This window comes from Abramis brama (genome assembly GCF_963993115.1).
Source record: "Abramis brama genome assembly, chromosome: 1".
In the NCBI taxonomy this organism is placed as follows: Eukaryota; Metazoa; Chordata; class Actinopteri; order Cypriniformes; family Leuciscidae; genus Abramis; species Abramis brama.
Window position 1 is genome coordinate 53,980,520 of NC_139963.1, and position 20,604 is coordinate 54,001,123.

General features: G+C 39.7%; 2 protein-coding genes across 4 annotated transcripts in view; one reads left to right on the plus strand and one right to left on the minus strand.

Annotated features, from left to right (window-relative positions):
- LOC311087734 (uncharacterized protein) overlaps positions 1 to 8,748 on the minus strand; it is a 29,527-nt gene extending 20,779 nt beyond the window's left edge. For 2 of the 3 annotated variants that reach the window (XM_084121137.1, XM_084121136.1), the window contains exons 1-3: positions 8,705 to 8,738; positions 4,568 to 4,850; positions 2,480 to 4,073 (exon numbers count right to left, since the gene is read on the minus strand). In XM_084121137.1, coding sequence (XP_083977263.1) covers positions 2,480 to 4,073; positions 4,568 to 4,625 — 1,652 coding nt within the window. In that variant the 5' untranslated portion in view covers positions 4,626 to 4,850; positions 8,705 to 8,738. Of the gene's footprint in view, positions 1 to 2,479; positions 4,074 to 4,567; positions 4,851 to 8,704 lie in introns of all 3 variants that reach the window. The other variant, XM_084121135.1, reaches the window with a different exon arrangement.
- LOC311081665 (uncharacterized protein) overlaps positions 1 to 20,604 on the plus strand; it is a gene marked incomplete at its 3' end in the record, with an annotated part of 465,213 nt that overhangs the window by 347,809 nt on the left and 96,800 nt on the right. The window lies entirely within an intron of this gene.

The window sequence follows — 20,604 nt, forward strand, 5'->3', positions numbered from 1 at the left end:
CGTTTTGCTTGACCCCAAAGGAGTTTAATAAATCTGTAAACGCAGCCCCTAACGCATCATTTGAATTATCTACGTGTATATTAAAATCTCCAACAATTAATGCTTTGTCGACGTTGACCAATAGATCTGAGAGAAAATCTGCAAACTCTTTTAGGTAATCAGCTTAAGGCCCTGGCGGTCTATATAAGGTAGCCAAGGCTAGAGATAATAGGGATTTTTTTTCTTACATCTGAGAGCGTAACATTTAGTACAAGTACTTCAAACAAATTAAACTTGTCACCTGTTCTCTGAGTAACATTAAGAATATCTCTGTAGATTGTTGCAACACCGCCGCCACGACCAATCAGAAGGGGCTCATGCTTATAACAGTATCCAGGTGGAGTAGACTCATTTAGACCGAAATAATCATTTGGTTTAAGCCAGGTTTCAGTAAGGCAAAGTACATCGATGCTATTATCTGTGACTTTCATTTACAATAACCGCCTTAGGTGTGAGTGATCTAATGTTTAGAAGACCTAGATTTAAAAATTGTTTTTGTTCACTAATAGCGAGAATTTCTGTTTTAATAACAATTATATTTTTCCTAGATCCTGCAGTAGATTTATTATTTGATCTCACTAAAAGAGGAATAGACAGTTTCTATGCAATGTTCTACACTAGTATTTATATCAATTAAATTGGTGCAGCAGAGACTGTGATTTGGACTTTTGGTTACTAGTCAAACGGTGTTTAACATCTTGGAGATGTTATCCGACAGAAGATCCGCTCCGATTCTACTTGGGTGTAAGCCATCAGCGCGGAAGAGCCTAGCATGCTCCCAAAACAGATTCCAATTATTTACAAAGAGCAGTTTCTGCTCATTGCACCATGACATTAACCATTCATTTAGCGCGAATAATCTACTAAACTTTTCATGCCCTTGTCGGTACGTGGGAAGCGGTCCAGACACAATGATCGTTGTTTTAGGCGATGTGCTGCGTACCGTCTCGATCAGGCTCCTGAAATCTTTCTTCAGGACCTCTGTCTGTCGCAGCCTGATGTCGTTCACTCCCGCGTGCAGCATGACAGTTCCGACGCGCTCGTCGCCGTTCAAGATCTTGGGTACCCACGCAGCGATATCGAAAACACGAGCACCAGGAAAGCATTTGACACGAATACATATTTATTAATATGTATTCGTGTCAAAATGTCATATAAACATCTTTTCCTATTCAATTTTGCATGGAAACGCTTCCAAGACGCTTGCGTGTCGCATGAAAAATAGGCGTCGGTTCTATTTCTAGCATGCACGCGTTTTCCGCGCGGCAACCGCCGCGCCTGAGTGTCACGCAGGCAGTGTGCAAGCTCTAACCTGTTAACATGGGAGCCGAAATAAAAACGGACACACCACGCAGCTGAGATGCTTACGCCACGCATCCAGTGTGTCACCGGCCTAAAAGGTCACGGATCTGCTTCTCTACAGCTTCCAGCTCAGACTGCACCGCGTGCAGCTCGAATGTGTCCTCACCTACACCAAAAGGTAGACAACATACATCTGATATATTCGCCATTTTAACAGATGGACAGTAAGTTAGCAACGACGCCACCAGTAATGCTATCAATATTAATACTAATTTATGACTGAAGTCTTGGATATAATCTGTCTTTTTAGTGGTACGGGTGTAATGTAGACGCACGATAGACGAGAAAATGTTGTCTCTCTTTCTATTCAAAATCAGCTTGAACAAAATATTTGTGTTTAGTGTGAAAAGGCCTTCAGACTTCCCAGTTCACCTGCTTTTTAGGCTTTTCCAGAGTCAAATTCATCTAAAATGACTAAATCAAGAAAGTTTATGTCAAAATAATTTAATATTTAATTAATTTAATGTCTTTTTATATTCTTGACCTGAAACAATGTAAATCTTGATGAATGAATGAGGAATCAAGAATAAGCACCAACCTCTTTGTTCTTCAGTATCATGATGTTTCATGATCAATACAAACTTTAATTAACTAGGGCTGCAAGAACTAATTGATGAAATCGATCATGAAACTAATCAACAACCAAGATAATTATAGATTAATTGTGTATGCTCAATCATGTCAATTTACAGCAGTGAAAAACATTCCTATGGACAAAACGCATCTGGAAAATAACATGGTTGGTGAGCACAGGAACCATGTTGTTTCTTTTAATTTTATTATAATGTTGTGTTTATTGTGTTTACGTAGCTCAAATTGCTTTTATGTCGCTTAGCCAGCAACAGAGAAACTAGTAACCAGACAACAGACAAGTGACCAATCCTGAGTTGCGATGTCACGATACACATTCAACCATCACGGTTCGGCACGGTTAGCCAAGTGTGCTGAGAGTTCAGGGCCGAGAACAGTTTGTAATTGTGTCGTGCCGTACCAGGCTCAAGTGGAAACACAACTGGAACCTTTTCTGAAAGTGGAAAAGCAGCTTTTGTTTCTCAGCACATAAAGATGAACTACTTACTGTGATCTCAGACTGCGGTGATGTGGTTTCTCCACTGCATGGATCTTCATGTGTCGCTTCAGGTGACTGTTAAAAGAGAAACTCTTTCCACACTGATCACACGTGTGCGGCTTCTCTCCAGTGTGGATCCTCTCATGGGCTTTCAGATTTGCTGGCTGACTGAATCTCTTGTCACAGTGTGAACACTTGTAAGGTTTTTCTCCAGTGTGGATCCTCTCATGTGTTTTCAGATGTGATGAGTTACTGAATCTCTTTTCACAGTGTGAACACTTGTAGAGGTTTTCTCCAGTGTGGATCCTCTCATGTGTTTTCAGATTTACTAACTGATTGAATCTCTTGTCACAGTGTGAACACGTGTAAGGTTTTTCTCCAGTGTGGATCCTCTCATGTGTTTTCAGATCTGATGACAGACTGAATCTCTTGTCACAGTGTGAACACGTGTAAGGTTTTTCTCCAGTGTGGATCCTCTCATGTGTTTTCAGATTTGCTGACAGACTGAATCTCTTGTCACAGTGTGAACACTTGTAAGGTTTTTCTCCAGTGTGGATCCTCTCATGTGTTTTCAGAGATGATGAGTCTCTGAATCTCTTGTCACAGTGTGAACACTTGTAAGGTTTTTCTCCAGTGTGGATCCTCTCATGTGTTTTCAGATTTGATGACAGACTGAATCTCTTGTCACAGTGTGAACACTTGTATGGTTTTTCTCCAGTGTGGATCCTCTCATGTGTTTTCAGATTTGCTGACAGACTGAATCTCTTGTCGCAGTGTGAACACTTGTATGGTTTTTCTCCAGTGTGAATAATCTGGTGACGTTTTAAACAGTTTGCTGCAGTAAAAGTCTTCTCACACTCAAAGCACATGTACTTTCTCACACCAGTATGAGTTTTCTGATGTGTTTGTAAATATTGCAGCCGTGAAAAACACTTTCCACATTCAGAACATGAATGTGGCTTCTCCTTCATATGAACTGTCAGGTGTGTCTTCAGGTTTGATGCACTAAGAAATGTTTTGCCACAATGATCACATGAGAATGGCTTCTCTCCGGTGTGGATCCTCATGTGAACATTAAGGGATGATAATTGACTGAAACTATTTCCACATTGATTGCATGTAAACGGCTTCTCTCCTGTGTGAACTCTCATGTGAATCTCAAGACTTTGTTTGCATGTGAAACTCTTTCCACACTGAGTGCAGGTGAAAGATTTCTTGGCTCTTCTTTTCTTTAAAAATGTCTTTTTAGTCTTTGAGCGACTCAAATGTTTTTCTCCAGGTTTGACATGATGTTCCTCCTTCACTTCACTCAGTTCTTCACTCTCCTCCTTCACTTCACTCAGTTCTTCACTCTCCTCCTTCACTTCACTCAGTTCTTCACTCTCCTCCTTCACTTCACTCAGTTCTTCACTCTCCTCCTTCACTTCACTCAGTTCTTCACTCTCCTCCTTCACTTTGCTCAGTTCTTCACTCTCCTCTTTCACTTCACTCAGTTCTTCACTCTCCTCCTTCACTTCACTCAGTTCTTTACTCTCCTCCTTCACTTCACTCTCCTTCTTCACTTGTCTCATTTCTTCACTCTCCTCCTCCACTTCCATCGGGTCTGCAATGAAAGAAAAACTAATTTTCAAATTTTCTAAATAATCAAAATAATTCAAAGAGAGAAATATGGAGTGAATGGAGATAAAAAAATATCCCAGATGTAACAGACAACTGCAATAAAATGTTACAATAATTCATGTCTTTTTATAAATTAATTAAACATCCCTGAAACTTTCCATGAATGAGGTACACTTATCTTCCAGTTATTATTTTTTAAACATTATAGGCACAAATCCCATGTTTTCACGCATGTGAAAGTGAGACACAAGAAACACAAGATCAAGTGAATTTCACTGCGAGAAAGAACACAAAGGTTTGGAGTAAAGCGGAGTAGATTGTAATTTTTTACATTTTGGAATGATTATTATTTGTTATACATGCTTGTAAAAAATTCAGGTCAAAATTCTGGTAACACTGTTACAAATTATAAACCATATATAAAATAAATGTAAAATAAAGAAGAAGTGCTTGAATGAATGAAGAATAAACACCAACCTCTTTGTTCTTCAGGATCTTCAGTGTGTTTCATTCTGCAGGGTTCTGGATCACTCATGTTCTCACTGTCCTCTAATAAACTCAGTCTGTACAGATTTCAGCTCTTCCTGATGCTTTGATGCTCGTCTTCACTTGTAGCTGATGGGAATTTACAGCATTTATTGGAGAATTGCTGTGGGAGGAGCTTCACTGATGATGAATGGCTGTGGGAGGAGCTTCACTGACCATGTGACTGCAGTGGAAGGAGCTTCACTGATGATGATTTGTAATGCAAGGAGTTGATCTGCCAAAATCAAAAATATATAAAAGTTACTGAGTTTGTTTTTATGCTCATGGACAACAGAATAAATGTAAATTCTTCCAAATATAAATAATGGTAAGAAAAACAGTTGAATGCATAATAGGGTGGCCCTTAAATGTACAAAAACATTTTGTTTCCGTTTTTCTGCAGCCTGACCCGCTAGATTTGTTCCATTTATGCTAAAAACACCCCAGAAAAAAATGGGGCAAAAATATTAATATTTAGAGGTAGCTCAAGCACATCAAAGTTCACTGTTTTTGTAGGCAATTCTACAAGTCAGCAAAATTCTTCATTCTAAAACGTTTAGCATTGAGCATTGTATTCAATACTATACACAGTTTGCAGAATGCATCAAATCAGATAGCCTATTACTTGATCACAGTTCAATGTGAGTACTATATTAATTACTTAACCAAATATATCTTACACAACATACATTTGACTATTGTAAGATAACTGATGATACGCATCTTTTCACAGTTAGTCCAGGCAAAGTAACTAATTTTGGAGCCAAAAATAGAACTAATTGTAAAATAATTTTTTGCAGCTTAGATCATTTCTATGAGGTGTCCAGAACAACATACTAAAAGTCCTAAGAAATCCTAGTTGAGGAAATATGTTAAATTCTCATCAATCTGAGATGTGTACCAATAAGGCCAGACAACAATACACCCCAATGGGGCTATTTTTTTCCCTTTACTCCTATCAAAATTAAACTTTACACAATGAAAGTACCCATGAAGAGTCAAATTTTTGTATTACAAGTTTCTTTGAAAATGAATTTGAATATGCAAATGAGCTATACACTAATCGAATATAGGCTACCCAAAATACACCCGCATAGGCTTAATTTTTTCCTTTACTGCTACCACAATAAAACTTTACACAGTGAAAGTATACATGAAAAGTAACATTTTTGTTTTACAAGTTTCTTTGAAAAATCTATTTTAAATATGCAAATGAGCTCAACATTAGGCCTAATTGACTTATGGCCAAGAAACCATAAAGTCACAAGTAGAAAAAACAGGGGCCAAATAACTAACACATTCATGTCCATTCAGTAAGTTAACCTATGAATAAACACAATACATTTGAAGTCACTTGCCACACTTACCTGGGTCACTTGCCACAAAAAGACTTATATTGACCTTAAGAATTGATTGCACAATCTTGCCTCCAGTTGCTTTCTAAATTCTTTTTTTTTTTTGCGTACAAGCCTTACCTAATGACATTCCCCCACAGATAACATCAGAAGAAAGTCAGAATAGCCATCTTAGTCATTAGTAATGTGGTGAGATTAAATTTTGGGCTGGTAGATTTACAAATGATTGGTATTGTTGGTAAGATTACGAGATTACAGGCAGAAGTCTTTCTTACCAACTAAACGATTCACTCTCACACAGAAGACAGATGAAAAACTAGATAGACACACTTTCCAGACATTACAGCTCTTTAAAATAATTTTGCCAAACACCAAAACTGCTTCTCTTTTTGTAGTTAGCAAGTATTTCAGACTAGCCGGGCCACACATCAGACTTCTACCGTTTGTAAAGTAGCTTTGCAGTGTTATGAGAAGCTAGCAACAGCAATATCTAGTTAAAGAAAAAAAAAGAAAAAAATAAAATAAAATTAAAAAGAAACCTCCCCATGTTGTTGTTACCTGTTGTTACCGACCCTGAAGACTATACCAGTGGGGGTTATACCCATGGCAGGTACTACCAACCAGGCAGTTTTCAGGTTAGAGGCCAGTCTAAAAGCAGCATTGCCATCACCCACTGGCAGTAGGATGATTGGATGAAGATCGGGTCGATGTATTTGTCATACATATGAATGGTGTTTCTGCCTATATGCAAATTAGGACATATTCAATAAGTGTGGCACTCATGTGCATATTCAAATTCATTTCAAAAGAAACTTGTAATACAAAAAAAGTTACTTTTCATGTATACTTTTACTATGTAAAGTTTTATTGTGGTAGGAGTAAAGGAAAAAAAATAAGCCTATTTGGGTGTATTTTGGGCATATTCGATTAGTGTATAGCTCATTTGCATATTAAAATACATTTTCAAAGAAACTTGTAATACAAAAAAAAAAACTTTTCATGGGTACTTTCATTGTGTAAAGTTTCATTTTGATAGGAGTAAAGGAAAAAATAGCCCCATTGGGGTGTATTGTTGCCTGGCCTTATTGGCACACATCTCGGATTGATGAGAATTTAACATTTACTCAACTAGGATTTCTTAGACTTAGTATGTTGTTCTGGACACCTCATAGAAATTATCTAAGCTGCAAAAAATTATTTTACAGTTAGTCTGTCGTAAAACGCTACTTTGCCTGGACTAAGTTTGCACAGTTCAAAGTCAATAGTTCAGAGTTTCTTAACACCACGCATTTCTGTGAAAGTGGCTTCGTTATAAATAAGCAAGTATGTAATTTAAATAGTTTAGATAAAATTAGGCAAGTGGTAATTATCACAAATTGAGCATAATAACTGATTATACAAAATTTCAACGTCATCGAGCCACCTCTAAATATTGTTCAAATGAGCTCATATTTTGCCTGAATTATTTTTTCATGTATTGGAACAACTTGAGGGGGTCAGACAATTATAAATCAAAACTTGAAAAATAAGGGCCACCTTAATGCATAAACAGAAATAAACATAGGCTACATAGTAAAAAACAAATCCCCTCAGTCTGCTGACACCAATGAAATGAGCTTTAAATGTCAATGTACAGGAGATCTGAAGACATCAGCATAATAAATGAGGTGAAAACAGGAACTATTGTCATGAAATAAAGAGTGTTTTCAGCAGATCTGTTAATAATGATGAGACTCAGACTATCAACACTCATTCAACAAGCCATTCATTTACATTTACATGTATGCATTTGGCAGACACTTTTATCCAAAGCGATTGCATTGTATTTTAAGGTACACATTTACATTCTTATCAGTTCTAGCTTTCCCTGGGAATCGAACCCATGACCTTGGCGTTGCAAACACCATTCAGGATCATCAGCAGATCATCTCACTTTATTCAGAGTTTGCTTTTAGAAACACATTATTTGAGTCAGGATATATGACAAAAGCCTGTAAAACAGCTCTATTGAAAGACAATACTGTTATTTTTCACAATATTACATGGATAATTCATCAATAATAAAACAAAATAATTAAATAGATAACATATTTATGAACCTCTACAGGTAAATAACTACAATACCATAACATGTGAATATATAGTTCGACTTTATAAAAACTAATTGAAATAATGAATAATAATAATTCCACCATTAACATTTGTATACAGAAACTGACAATGATCATAAAACTCTTAAATAAAGAAAATGTGTTTCCTGTGTCAAACTTCATTAATAGTATTGATCTATATAAATTGCCCACGTTCATTACCCAAACAGGGCAATAAAGTCAGTGTTAGAATAGACATACATTCAATAAGTAAATGTAATCTGCCAAATGTCGACAAAGAAATAAAGGTAAACATGAAAATGGCAACAGCAACACTTGGGAACGATTCCCATCAATTCCCCTCACAGATCTCAAACTTTAACTTGACTTTTAGTAACAGTTCTCACTTCAAACATCGAGACAATCACACAAACGAACACAAAATCGCTCAGGTCTGAATGAACTCAACATATTCTCCTCATGCTCGCTTCTGCTGCACTAAATGTTTATTTCAGTAGGAAGACGCCAGAAAAGACGCACAAGTATCGCTGTGATCGATGAAAACAATACAGAAATGAGCCTGTCGCATAATCAAACTGTATAAAGTGTGTGTGATGGTTGTGTAAATACGAGAAATAGCCTACCGTAAACTGCTCTCCTCACCTCAGAAGACTCAACGCTGAAACTGAATGAGGTAAGAAACGGCGCGAGCGAGCGGTGACGTCATCGGTCTCCAGCACGCGCATACGGGACACCCCGCAGCCAATCAGGGCCACGCAGATTCGCATATTTACTAGTAGCCTTCGATTATTATTATTTTAGAACTGAAGTGACTCCAGTCCATTTACTAAATGTGAAAGGAACTTGTTCAAGTGAAGCACAAAATAGACAAAATAATATAATTGAACTATACTCCACAATGATAAATCCATTGGCGTCAGAAGAAAAAAAAAAGTGGGTGGGTCCTCCCCCAGAAAAATGTTAGGGCCTACCATTTCATTCTGGTGCCTTTTAATTAAGTAAACTAAACTCCACTTAACGTCGGGCGGTTCTTTGCCTCCACGTCGTGCATTAAATGCACAGCTATCCGTGGATTATCCCTAATACGGTCATTTGCCAGCAATGACAACTTAAAGCTGTTATGTTTGCAACGCAATATTTGACTGGAAAGGTACAACGGGCGGTTACTTTCGTCAGTTGCGGCTCGTTGAGAAATATAATGTAGCGATTCAGCGGAAATGGAGTTTAATTTATTAATTTTAATTAAAAAAAAATATTTATTTTAATTCCTCAAGTGGAATGGATTTGACTGACGGCGCTCTGAAAAGCGAACAGACAAATGCGCTGAATTAGAGACGTTAAAAGTGAGTGGGTATAATATCATTGATCTTAAAAAGTGGGTGGGTCCTGTCCCACCCATATACAATGGTTCCGACGCCCATGGATGAATCCAAAACAACAAGCTATAAGCTGCAGTGGCATAGCAATTCCAGTATTTCTCACAGGATTTTTGGTAAATCTTTGGTGGGTGGACGTTGGGTAAGAAAATGTTGTGCATTTTAATGTTAAATTCATCAATCTAGTGCACTTTGAGAGTTCAAAATTAAAAGCTCCAACCCATATCCCATGACAGTAATAGCCATATATTGTAAAACAAATGCACTGAAAAATAAAGTTGAAAACTGAAAAAAAAATTGTTTTGTACAAATTTCTATACTGGAAAGAGATAAGCACATGATCTTTTATTTTGATGGAAACTGCATCAAGCTTTTATTTTGGTGGAAAACACGGTTTACAAACGTAAAAATGAGCAAAGCAGAGGTTAAAAGTATTAATGGGAGAAAATAAATCAAAGATGGCAGGAAAGGTGGGAAAGAGAGGAGAAAGGGAGACAGAACAAATTCAAAGTACTGTCAAAGGAGATTGGGTGGGAAGTGGGAATCGGAGAGAATAAATAGTGTTGACGAGGTTAAGCTTGGGACATTGTACACTAAATAAAACCCTTAAGATGATAAGAAAACATCAGCCAGGATTGTGTGAGGGATGTCATGTGAAGAAGAGGAGTCAGTAGAGCATGTAATCATGATTTGTAGAAAATATGAAACACAGAGAGAGGTGATGTTGGAAAAACTGAGGGAGTGTCAGGATATAGGAAAGGAGACAGAGGTAAGTGAATCCAAACACAGCTTTATTCAAGGTGACAAGAGTGCAAGGTGAGTATTCATTGAATTCAAGTGTAGATTCTGTGAAGATAACTCGATGCGGGACTGAAACCAGGTAAGCACTTTCACTTCGGATGGGTTGATGTCAAGCAGTCACAGTACATTAATACTTGTCTTTTCTCTTTCAGATGCGGTCGATAGCAAGCAAGTTCGGAGGAAAACCTGGAAGCTCGGGAGAACACATGTGCAGGATCACAGGCAATAGGGAATCGAACAGGAGTCCTGGAGACAGCAGAACAATGACACAGAGGTTAGTGTTAGTGATGTTACGTCTGACACCGACGCTCCGAAGCTTGCTTCAAACTCAAACGGTCCTTGCAATGAACCACTGCTTCGGAGCTTGTATCATTACGTCACTAGTCACGTGAAAATGACTTCTGAAGCAAACACACTGGTTCACTCCTGTAGTGAACCACCTGACTGCTTTGGCAGCCCAATCCAGTGTTGATAGGTTTGAAACCTGGCAGCTGTATTTCTTATAAAAGTGAAGCCAAACCATGGCAACACCGTGGGTTGTAGTAGTCGGTGTTTGGATTGGCGTTATTGTTGAGGAGAGTGGATTGAGTTTATTTCAGAGTTGTGATGGAGCCAGCGAGAAAGAGAAGTCGTTCCCAAGGTTGGGAACACTTTAAACTTATTTCCCCGAATAAGGTTAGTTCTTTGACATTTCTGCATACAAATATTTTTACATATGTAGTGAATGATATGGAGCACTACAGTACAATGGATTGCTTTTACGTTATGTGCTAACATCTGCACACATCTGTTTAACTCTGCATCTCTGTGCTGCTTCACACTGACTGCAATTTTAACAATTTTAACTTAAGGCAGTTTTATTTCTGTGTGGATGTTTTTAAACACTTTTTTTTTTTAAAAAAGCACAATTATTTTCTTTTAATTGTTATTTTAAATTCTCGTTCATTTTTATGATTTGTGATTTTAAGGGCTCATCAAACACCCAGCCACTCAGCACAGCCAGATACAGCACAAAATCTTGAAACTACAGGTCAAGGTAAAGTAAAAACCCTAGAAGGTTACTTAAAACTATTCATTACTCATAACATGGATTCGTTTATCATTTCCCTTGCAGATGAGGTGAATATTTGGGAGCTGCTGGACAACAATGCAAGTAATGCAAGGAGGAACAAAAGTGCAACATCAGATGCAACCATAGAGGTCCAGCGCTACATGACCGATCCCCCACTGCAGCGTTCTGCTGACCCCCTTGCCTACTGGTCCACCCACAAAGCAATATATTCTCATTTATACCAGCTTTCTAAACTGTTTTTGTGTACTCCTGCATCATCTGTTCCATGCGAGGGGATATTCTCTAAAGCTGGTGAAATTGTTAAAAAAAATCGCCTTTCACCAAAGACTGTGGAGAAAATAATATTTCTGAATAAAAAACATACCATTTAATGAACACTTTGCCTAAGCCTTCTGCATGTACCCAAAGCACACCCTCTGCCACATTTTTTTTTTTTTAGTAGTAATTAGAGAACATATGAACATTGTTACATAAAAACATGCATCAAAGACAGACACTTCAAAAACCCTCTGCTAAATTATACAAGTACAACCAGTTACAAAGCACATCCTTTTCAACATACAAAAATATCAGTCCCCCCAGTTAACAAGTTATAGAGTTCTGCTTCCCATAGCTAAACAAGATAAAGCTTTCACACATGATACTGCCCTGCTAAAAAAAAAAAAAAAAAACTAGAAACCATTACAGAAATTCTATTGGATTTAATGGTTTTCATGGGAATTTTATTGGTTATAATGGGAATTATAGTGGTCTCTGTGGGTCTCTACTGATATGTGTTGGTTTCTATTGGTGGGGGCATTAAATCCTAATGGAATATGTCCCAAACAAACACAATACAAAAATAATTCTGTAGTGGTTTAAATGGTAAAAATGGTTAAACCTACTTGCATTTTATGGTTGTCAGCTTTGTTGCATTACATTTACTTCACCAGGAGATGGTGCTGCAATTTCTATCTGAATGAAGCTTCGAGTAATGAACCATTTTCAATCCCCCCGACCCAGCATGCCTTATTCCAGCATGGGAAGTGTGCCCTGGGTGCCATATTGGACAGATCTGGAAGATGTCAGCAAGGGATGCTCTCCTCCTCAACTGTGGCTGTGTGGTTGCCTGTAAGAGCAACTGTAAGTGCCAATGAGCTGGACTTCACTGTACCACATTGTGCAAGTGTGAGGGAGGCTGTACTAATAATGATGAAGAGTTTTTTTTTTTTAATAAATACATGATGTTTAAGTATGTAATTTATTTATATTTTTTTGTTGTTGTTATTTGACTAAAATGTCACATTGATCCTGTAGGATTACAAATTTATTAAATGTTTAATTAGTTTTCCACTGCAATAGTATATAAACTGATAAAGTTTAGTAGACTGATTTCAGATGATTATTGAGTCTCCAGCAAGAGTCTCCTTTCCTGCCAGTCCTGTTTTCTCTATTGTATTTTAAATTAGTCAGATCACTGATTCTCACCTTTCATTCTAGACGTTGAACCGTTAGGTTGATTGGATTAGCTGTAGCAAATTATTGGATTAACTGGATTAGCAATCCTTAACATGGTGAAAAGCCTACCATAACTTTTCACTGTGGCATAGTTCTGAAGTTGTGTTAATTTAAAGCCTCAACAATGGTCCTTTTGGTCACAACATGTGATTTTTGACACTATAGTGATAGTGACCTGTCCAATCAACAAAGAAAAGCATACCTTGGAGGTAAAAATATGGGTCTAGGGCCCTGTGTAATATTTCAATGTGACTTTTTCAGAGATATTGACAGTTTATTTGAGCTAAATATGACTATGATAATAGATTTAACATGGAAATGGACTTAAAATAAGAATAATATATCAGAATTGGATTTCTTGTATCAAACAAAGCAGAAAAAATTACATTATACAACAATTTAAGACTAAAGGAAGCTGAGATATAACCTTTTCTCTTTTCGGCGGGGGCCAATTTGGATTTTATGGATAACTGCCAAGTAGGGGGGGCACCCCAACTTGTATCCATGGATTTTTTAAAACTTAGGCCCATACCCAACACCCTGCCAAAAATCAAAAACTTTTCCAGAAGTGCCCAATCTTCATGATTTTCATGTATTCCTTCCCAGCTACAATAACCCACTATATTGGGCAAATGTCCCGTTGAGCTAAAAACAGTTAAATGAATACATATGAATACATTTCTGTTCCTTTGTCATATGTATTGAGAATCAGACACCAAATATCAAAACTAGATGTGAGCAAAATTAAGCACTGAAATCACTTGAAAGTTAGTGGAATGTGTCCGATTGGTGGCGCCCCCTGATCGATCAGCCCTTTCGAAGCGTTGTCCGTGAAACCACTGTGGCAAACGCATTCATTTAATGGGTGGGTGGGAATTTTATAGAAAAGTCCCAGGGGCCCCAAATTCGGCACGGTGACCCCTGGGCCCGCCCAAAGCGACATACCGAAAGCGCAGGGCTCTAGAGCGAAGGCAAAACATTTTCCCTAACCCTAAGCCTAAAACTGACATTTTCAGCCTCTAACATTTAATTGGCGAGTTGGAGTTTTATAGAAAGGTCCCAGGGGCCCCAAATTCGACACGGTGACACCTGGGCCCGCCCGAGCTTCCATGATTCAACCATAATGGGGGAAACCATGATTTTTAAATCTACAATAGTGCAGCTCAACCAGGAGAGAAGTGAAAATAGCCTGCACATGATCAATCTGGGCAGGGCATACACACGACTTGTATAGAATAGACTGATAGAAGTTTAGCCTGCAAAGCGGGAACTTCCAGGTTATAAAACTTAACAAATGTAGAGGGGGAGGCCCAGCCTGCTGCCATACAAATGTTGTGAATAGAAATCCCGCTGGACCAAGCCCACGATGAGGCCATGCCTCTGGTGGAATGAGCCCTGATGCCCAAAGGGCACTGCAGGTCTTTAAATGCATAAACTGCCGCAATAGCGTCCACTATCCATCTGGACAGACTGTGTTTCGAGTCCGGCGAGACCCTTGGTGCGCCCACCAAACGAAACGAAGTGCTGCTCCAAGCGCCTGAAGGCGGCGGAGCGCGTGATGTAAATTCTCAGTGCTCTGACCGGACAGAGGAGGTTACTGCCGACCTCGCTGCCGGATGCCGGTAAAGCTGAGAGAGAAATGACCTGCGCTCTGAAAGGAATGCCAATCACCTTGGGGACATAACCATGTCTCAGTTTGAGAATGACTTAAGAGTCTCGAGACATGTGGCGTTAACGGATAACGCATGTAATTCACCCACGTGTTTGACTGATGACAGGCCTATCAGAAAAACGGTTTTGAGCATGAGGTATTTCAGATCCACAGTATTTAGAGGTTCAAAAGGGATAAGCTTTCAGGGCCTCCAGGACCAAAGAAAGATCCCAAATAGGAACCGATGGGGGCAGCGGGGGATTCATCCTCCTGGCTCCTCTGAGGAAGTGGATGATGAGCTCGTTCCTTCCTATTGCTTGGTCGTGCATCGATTCAGCAAACGCTGCAATGGCTGCAACATACACTTTGAGCGTGGAGGGGGACCTGCCCATGTCCAGCAGCTCTTGAAGGAAGCAAAGCACCCACGAAACCCCACAAGTTTGTGGGTCGAAATTTTTGTCTGTGAACCATTTATTAAAAACAGACCATTTAGTAGAGCCGTCTCGTAGATGGAGCTCTAGACTGCGTGATCGTGTTCACGACCCCTTCTGGCAAGGCAACATGTATCCGTTGATTATCCATGCATGCAGAGACCAGCGCTCTGGATGAGGATGCCAAATCGAACCGCCGGCTTGAGAGAGGAGATCTCTTCTCACACGGATCGGCCATGGGGCTGAGTCTGCCAGCCGCATTATCTCTGGGAACCACGTTTGGTTCTCCCATCGAGGGGCTATAAGGAGCACTGAGTGGCGCGTTTCCCTGATTCTCCCAATGACCTGTGATTGGTTTATTTCACGTTACGCCCAAACCACACCTATGAATAATGAAGCTACTTCAGACCAACCCATTTTTGATTTGCGTCGGGCGCAAGAGTCATTTATCCCGCCAGTATAATAGCAACAGCGCCCAAGACCCGCCCACAAAGTTACTTGCGTTTCACGCTTGATACTTGAGTTTCAGATCGTTACAGGGCCCATATGTTTGTTTGTTTTTGTTTAACCGTGATCCAATTTTCACAACTCAAAGAATCTTACAGAAGTAATGTGTTTATTCAGAATTTAGACTACTTTTTAAAAGTCAATGTGTAGGGTTATATACAATCCTGCACGGGTCCGATTTTGTAAATCCGCACCCGCAGTGCTTCAAAACGCATCTGACCCGTTATCCGTCAACAGCAATTATTAATTAAAATCCGCACCCGACCAGACCCGACCCGCTTAAAATAGAACCGACACCCGACCCGCACCCAAATAAAATCAGTTTAGCCAATCACATTATAGACACAATTAAAAAAAATGTTTATTGCCAGGTAGGCTTGGCGCGATAGTCGGTGTTACCGGTGTTACACGGTGTTCAGACGCAACACCGGTTTCATCACTTGCCCTCGCAGCACCGCAAACATTTTTTTAAAGCAATTACGCAGTATCCATATTTTCTGCCACCAGTTGACTAGCGTTGTATGATCATGCTCAACCATTCAAGCGTGACAAAACAAGAGGCCGCGCTGTAAGTCCTGCCTATTACACACGCACACATACATACACATACACACACACACACACACACACACACACACACACACACACACGAAAAAGACGCGCGTCAGTATCGAGTTCTCTTTTCGGCCTTGAACAAGGATTGGTATACCGGTAGCCTAATAACCATGAATGCACTCTCTTGTGTGCATGAATGAATCTTTTAACACATCTCCGGCAAACTTTTCACGCAAAAGAAAAACTCTTCATAAAGCACAGTGAATTTCATGTGTCGTTTCCTGTTGAAACGAGGTTGTTCGTTAAATTCACACAAGCTCTAAACGAATGCGAGACTGCTGCGATTAGTCAAAATTTATTAATGAAACAAAATCAGAGGGAATAGTTTCTTTAATGTATTTTTTCTTTTATTTTTTACCGGTTGGCCGGTCACATGGCTTTCATAGTTTACAGTTAGGCTAGTGCGGAGACCAGGGCCATGTTTCCCGATAACGATGTATCTAAGCTCTTAAGAGCGTTCTCTATGTGCAAGGTTACGCTCGTCACACGCCGCAATTCCACGCGCGTTTCCCAAAAATGCACTTAACATGAATGCGCCAGAACGCGTTCCTGCTACTTAAGAGTCGCTGTCCATTCACGAAGTGCTGACATGTAACCTTACATGGTGTATTCTTATTCTTTTTAATAAACGTTTTATGTTTAATATAAGCGTTTGCGTTTTTCAAGAATAATAACGAACCCACCATTCAAACACTGTGGTTTAATCCGAAATCGCGCTATACCCTCAAATAGGGCGTTATTGTTCTCAACATGATCTCAAGCAGTGAAAAATAGAGGACACTGACAACGCGCTGAAAGCCAAGCAGGTCATATTTAATATGAAAGAAAGTCTCAACTTTCAAATTTGGTCAGTCAAACAAAAATAAAATAGGCCTACCGTTTTTTGGCTCTTTAATGTGTTGTGACAGATTGCCAAGTTCAAATCAACCCAAGTTAATCAATAACTCTTCTGACTGCTTTGTCGCACAAAAATGGTGGAATTTGATTGGTCAGATCGCATGTCAATCAAACTCAATACGAATGATGAATTGACGGCATGTAAAAAAAAATGTACATCACTCTATACACCCCACCCCCATGATGAAACCGGTAATACCGGTGTTGTCACAAGTCGATTAACCGGTGGGAGAATATTATCACCGTCACATCTCTATTGCCAGGTCATACAGAAGTTATAACTACAATTAACACAAGGACAACTTCAGCTGAAGCTGTCAAAAGGCCGATACATGAAGAACATGGCTAAGGTTACCACAAAACTGAGTAGCCTAACAGACGCGGCTACAACACTATATCTGCCATGCAATTTCGTCTAGCCTACATCTGACAATTTTGGGTTCAAATACGCCCTGCACACCACACATACTGAACAGTGTTAAATTTGAAAAATACTGTTCGATAGAACTGCTTGTGTAGTGGCAGTGGCACCTATTTGCGTCTAATTCTTCTGTACCACCTTTTGAAGTCAGTCAAATTGTAACCAGTATTTGAAACACGAGCAAACCACGATCTTCTTTTTAAATGTTTACTTCAAAAGCATAAAACAAAAACTGTTACATAGACATGGTACGCACGGTCAAAAAACTGTGTTGCTTCCAACGTCTCTAACTTCAAAACTGAAACAAAATACATCCAATCGCTTGCGTTATGACGTAGTGCGATCTGATTGGAAGCTCAAAATAATTAAATATAATTAGATCTAAACATTACTAAATATGCATTTTAAACCAAAAAATACTTATGAATTTTCATGAAATATTTTCTTATTATTTTTACTAAATTATTATTTCAGATGAACTAATCCCCATGTGGCTCTTACATTACCCGGCCCCTAATTGATTAGGCAGGAAGACTAAGCAATTATAAACTTAAACACTGAGAGCCAAACCATTTCTAAATGTCCATAAACTATCAACTTGTTTCTTCTTTCTTCACTCTTCAGACATCGCCTCTTCCAACAAGCACAGTTTGTTTACAGGCCTTTCCAGAGTGTTGGTCTTGGTCTTTATCTTGACTCTTCTTACTGTTCCACTGGAATCCGGCAACGTTTCAACTACCTTTCCCATGAGCCAGGAGTTCCGTGGGGAAGAACTATCCACTAGTAACACGACATCTCCTGTCATGAAGTTTCTTCTTGGCTTTAGCCATTTCTGGCGTTCCTGAAGAAGTGAAAGGTATTCACACGTCCATCTAGTCCAAAATAAATCCACAAGATATTGAACTTGCTTCCATCTCTTTCTTGTGTACATTTCATCTTTGCTGAAAATCCCTGGAGGCATGTTGGGTTGAGATTTCAACAGCAATAAATGATTGGGTGTTAGAGGTTCTACGTCATTCACATCATCTGAAACAGTTGTAAGCGGCCTACCGTTGATAATGCTTTCGACCTCACACATTATTGTCAGAAGACAATCATCGTTCACTGCTTGCTCTTTCAGAAGGGAGTTAAGGATTCTTCGCACAGTCCGAATTTGTCTTTCCCAAACCCCGCCTTGGTGCGAAGCAGCTGGGCTATTGAATATCCACTTTATTCCCTTTGGTTGCAAGGCCTTTTCAATCTTGTCATTATCCAGCCGTTGAATGGCTTCTCTCAACTCTCTTTCAGCGGCCACAAAATTTGTGCCGTTGTCAGAACGCATGATGGTAACTTGACCTCTCCTGCACATAAAGCGACGAATTGCATTAATGCAAGAGTCTGTGTCAAGGCTATCTGCAACTTCGATGTGCACCGCTCTGAGAGTGAGACAAGTGAACATCACGCCATACCTTTTGACTGTACTCCGGCCCCGCTTGACATCAAACGGCCCGAAGAAATCAACACCGGTATTTGTGAAAGGAGGCTTATCTGGCAAGAGCCTATCTTCAGGCAGGTTTGCCATCTTTTGTTCACCAACCTTTCCATTAATCCTGCGACACACTGTACATTTGTTGATTATCTTTCGAACTGCAGAATTGGCTTGTGGGATCCAGTACCTGCATCTCAGTTGTGCCAAGACATAACTGCGTCCGCAGTGTCCTGTTCTTTGGTGTATATCTCTCAAAACCAATGTAGCAACTCTGCTGTGCTTTGAAATAATTGCTGGATGTTTAGCGTTTTCTGGCATGGCAGACTTGTTGAGTCTTCCGCCAACCCTTAACGTGCCATCTTGAAGAATCGGATCCAATTTAAACAGCTGACTGCTGCGACTGAGCTGTTTACCTTTCTCCAGTACTTTGATTTCTTCTCCAAACTGCTGTCTTTGACTGAATTTGATTATTTCCGATTCTGCGACAACCAGATCATCCAAAGTAAGCGATTTCTTTTCTGTTGCTTTGAATTTCTTCATTTGTTGTTCTAATTTTGATCTTGCTTTTTCAGGGTCTTTTTCAGTTTCCCTGATTTTTCTTGATATTTCCTTTCTTTCCTCTTTCAGTTTCCACAGATTTTCCTTCACCTTTAAAATCCAGGCCACTGATCTTTTTAGTTTATGCCAGTCTGAGTAATAGCTGATCAGTTTGTCGATTGGTTCCATATTTTCTTCAACTTTGATCATGTTGACTGTAGCTCCATTCTTGACTTCCGGATCATTTTGAAGGCTTTCCTTTCTTCGCACAGGCTGTTCCGACCAATCACATTCATTGTTCAGCAAGAACTCCGGCCCATTGATCCAGGTTCCTCCTTGTGTCAAACTTTTAGCTTTCAGGCCCCTGCTGGCTTGATCTGCAGGATTTTCCGTTGTTCTGACATACTTCCATTGTGATGGCTTGGTTGCTTCTCGAATCAACGAGATTCTGTTCGCAACGAAGGTTTTGAAACGAGCAGTTTCACTGTCAATATATCTGAGCACAGTAGTACTGTCTGTCCAAAAAATTGATTGTTGCAATGGAACTTGAAGCTCTTGATGTAACATCCGGTCTATTTTGACAGCGACAACTGCTGCGGTCAACTCGAGTCTGGGAATGGTGACCAGTTTGAGTGGAGCCACTCTTGCCTTCCCCATGAGGAATGCACAATGCTTCTCACCTTGGCTATTCTCTAGCAGCAGATAAGACACAGTGCCGTATGCAGACTCAGAAGCGTCTGAAAAATGATGTAACTGTGCTGCTGTAGTGCATCCAAAATCTGTAGGCTTCAAACACCTGCTCACATGGAAGGTAGAGAGATGACTGACATCTTCATTCCATCTTTTCCAAACTTCAGCGTGTTTTCCGCCAATGTTCTCGTCCCATCCATATTGTTCTTTACAAAGATCTTTCAGCAGGAGTTTAGCGGGCAAGATGACCGGAGCCAAAAAACCAAGGGGGTCGTAGATAGAATTCACGACTGATAAAATGCCTCTTCTGGTCATCGGCTTGTCTTGCAGCTTCATACTGTAAGTGAAAGTATCAGTTTCTGTGTCCCACTGTACACCGAGGGTCCTCTCGACTGGCAAAGCGTCATGTCTTAGATCAAGGTCTTTCACTTCACTGGCTCTATGCACTTCAGGGATTGTCATTAACACCTTCCTGTTATTGCTCATCCACTTTGTTAAAGTGAATCCTCCGCTGGCACACAGGGTACGAAGATCTTTAGCCAGGGTCACTGCATCTTCTT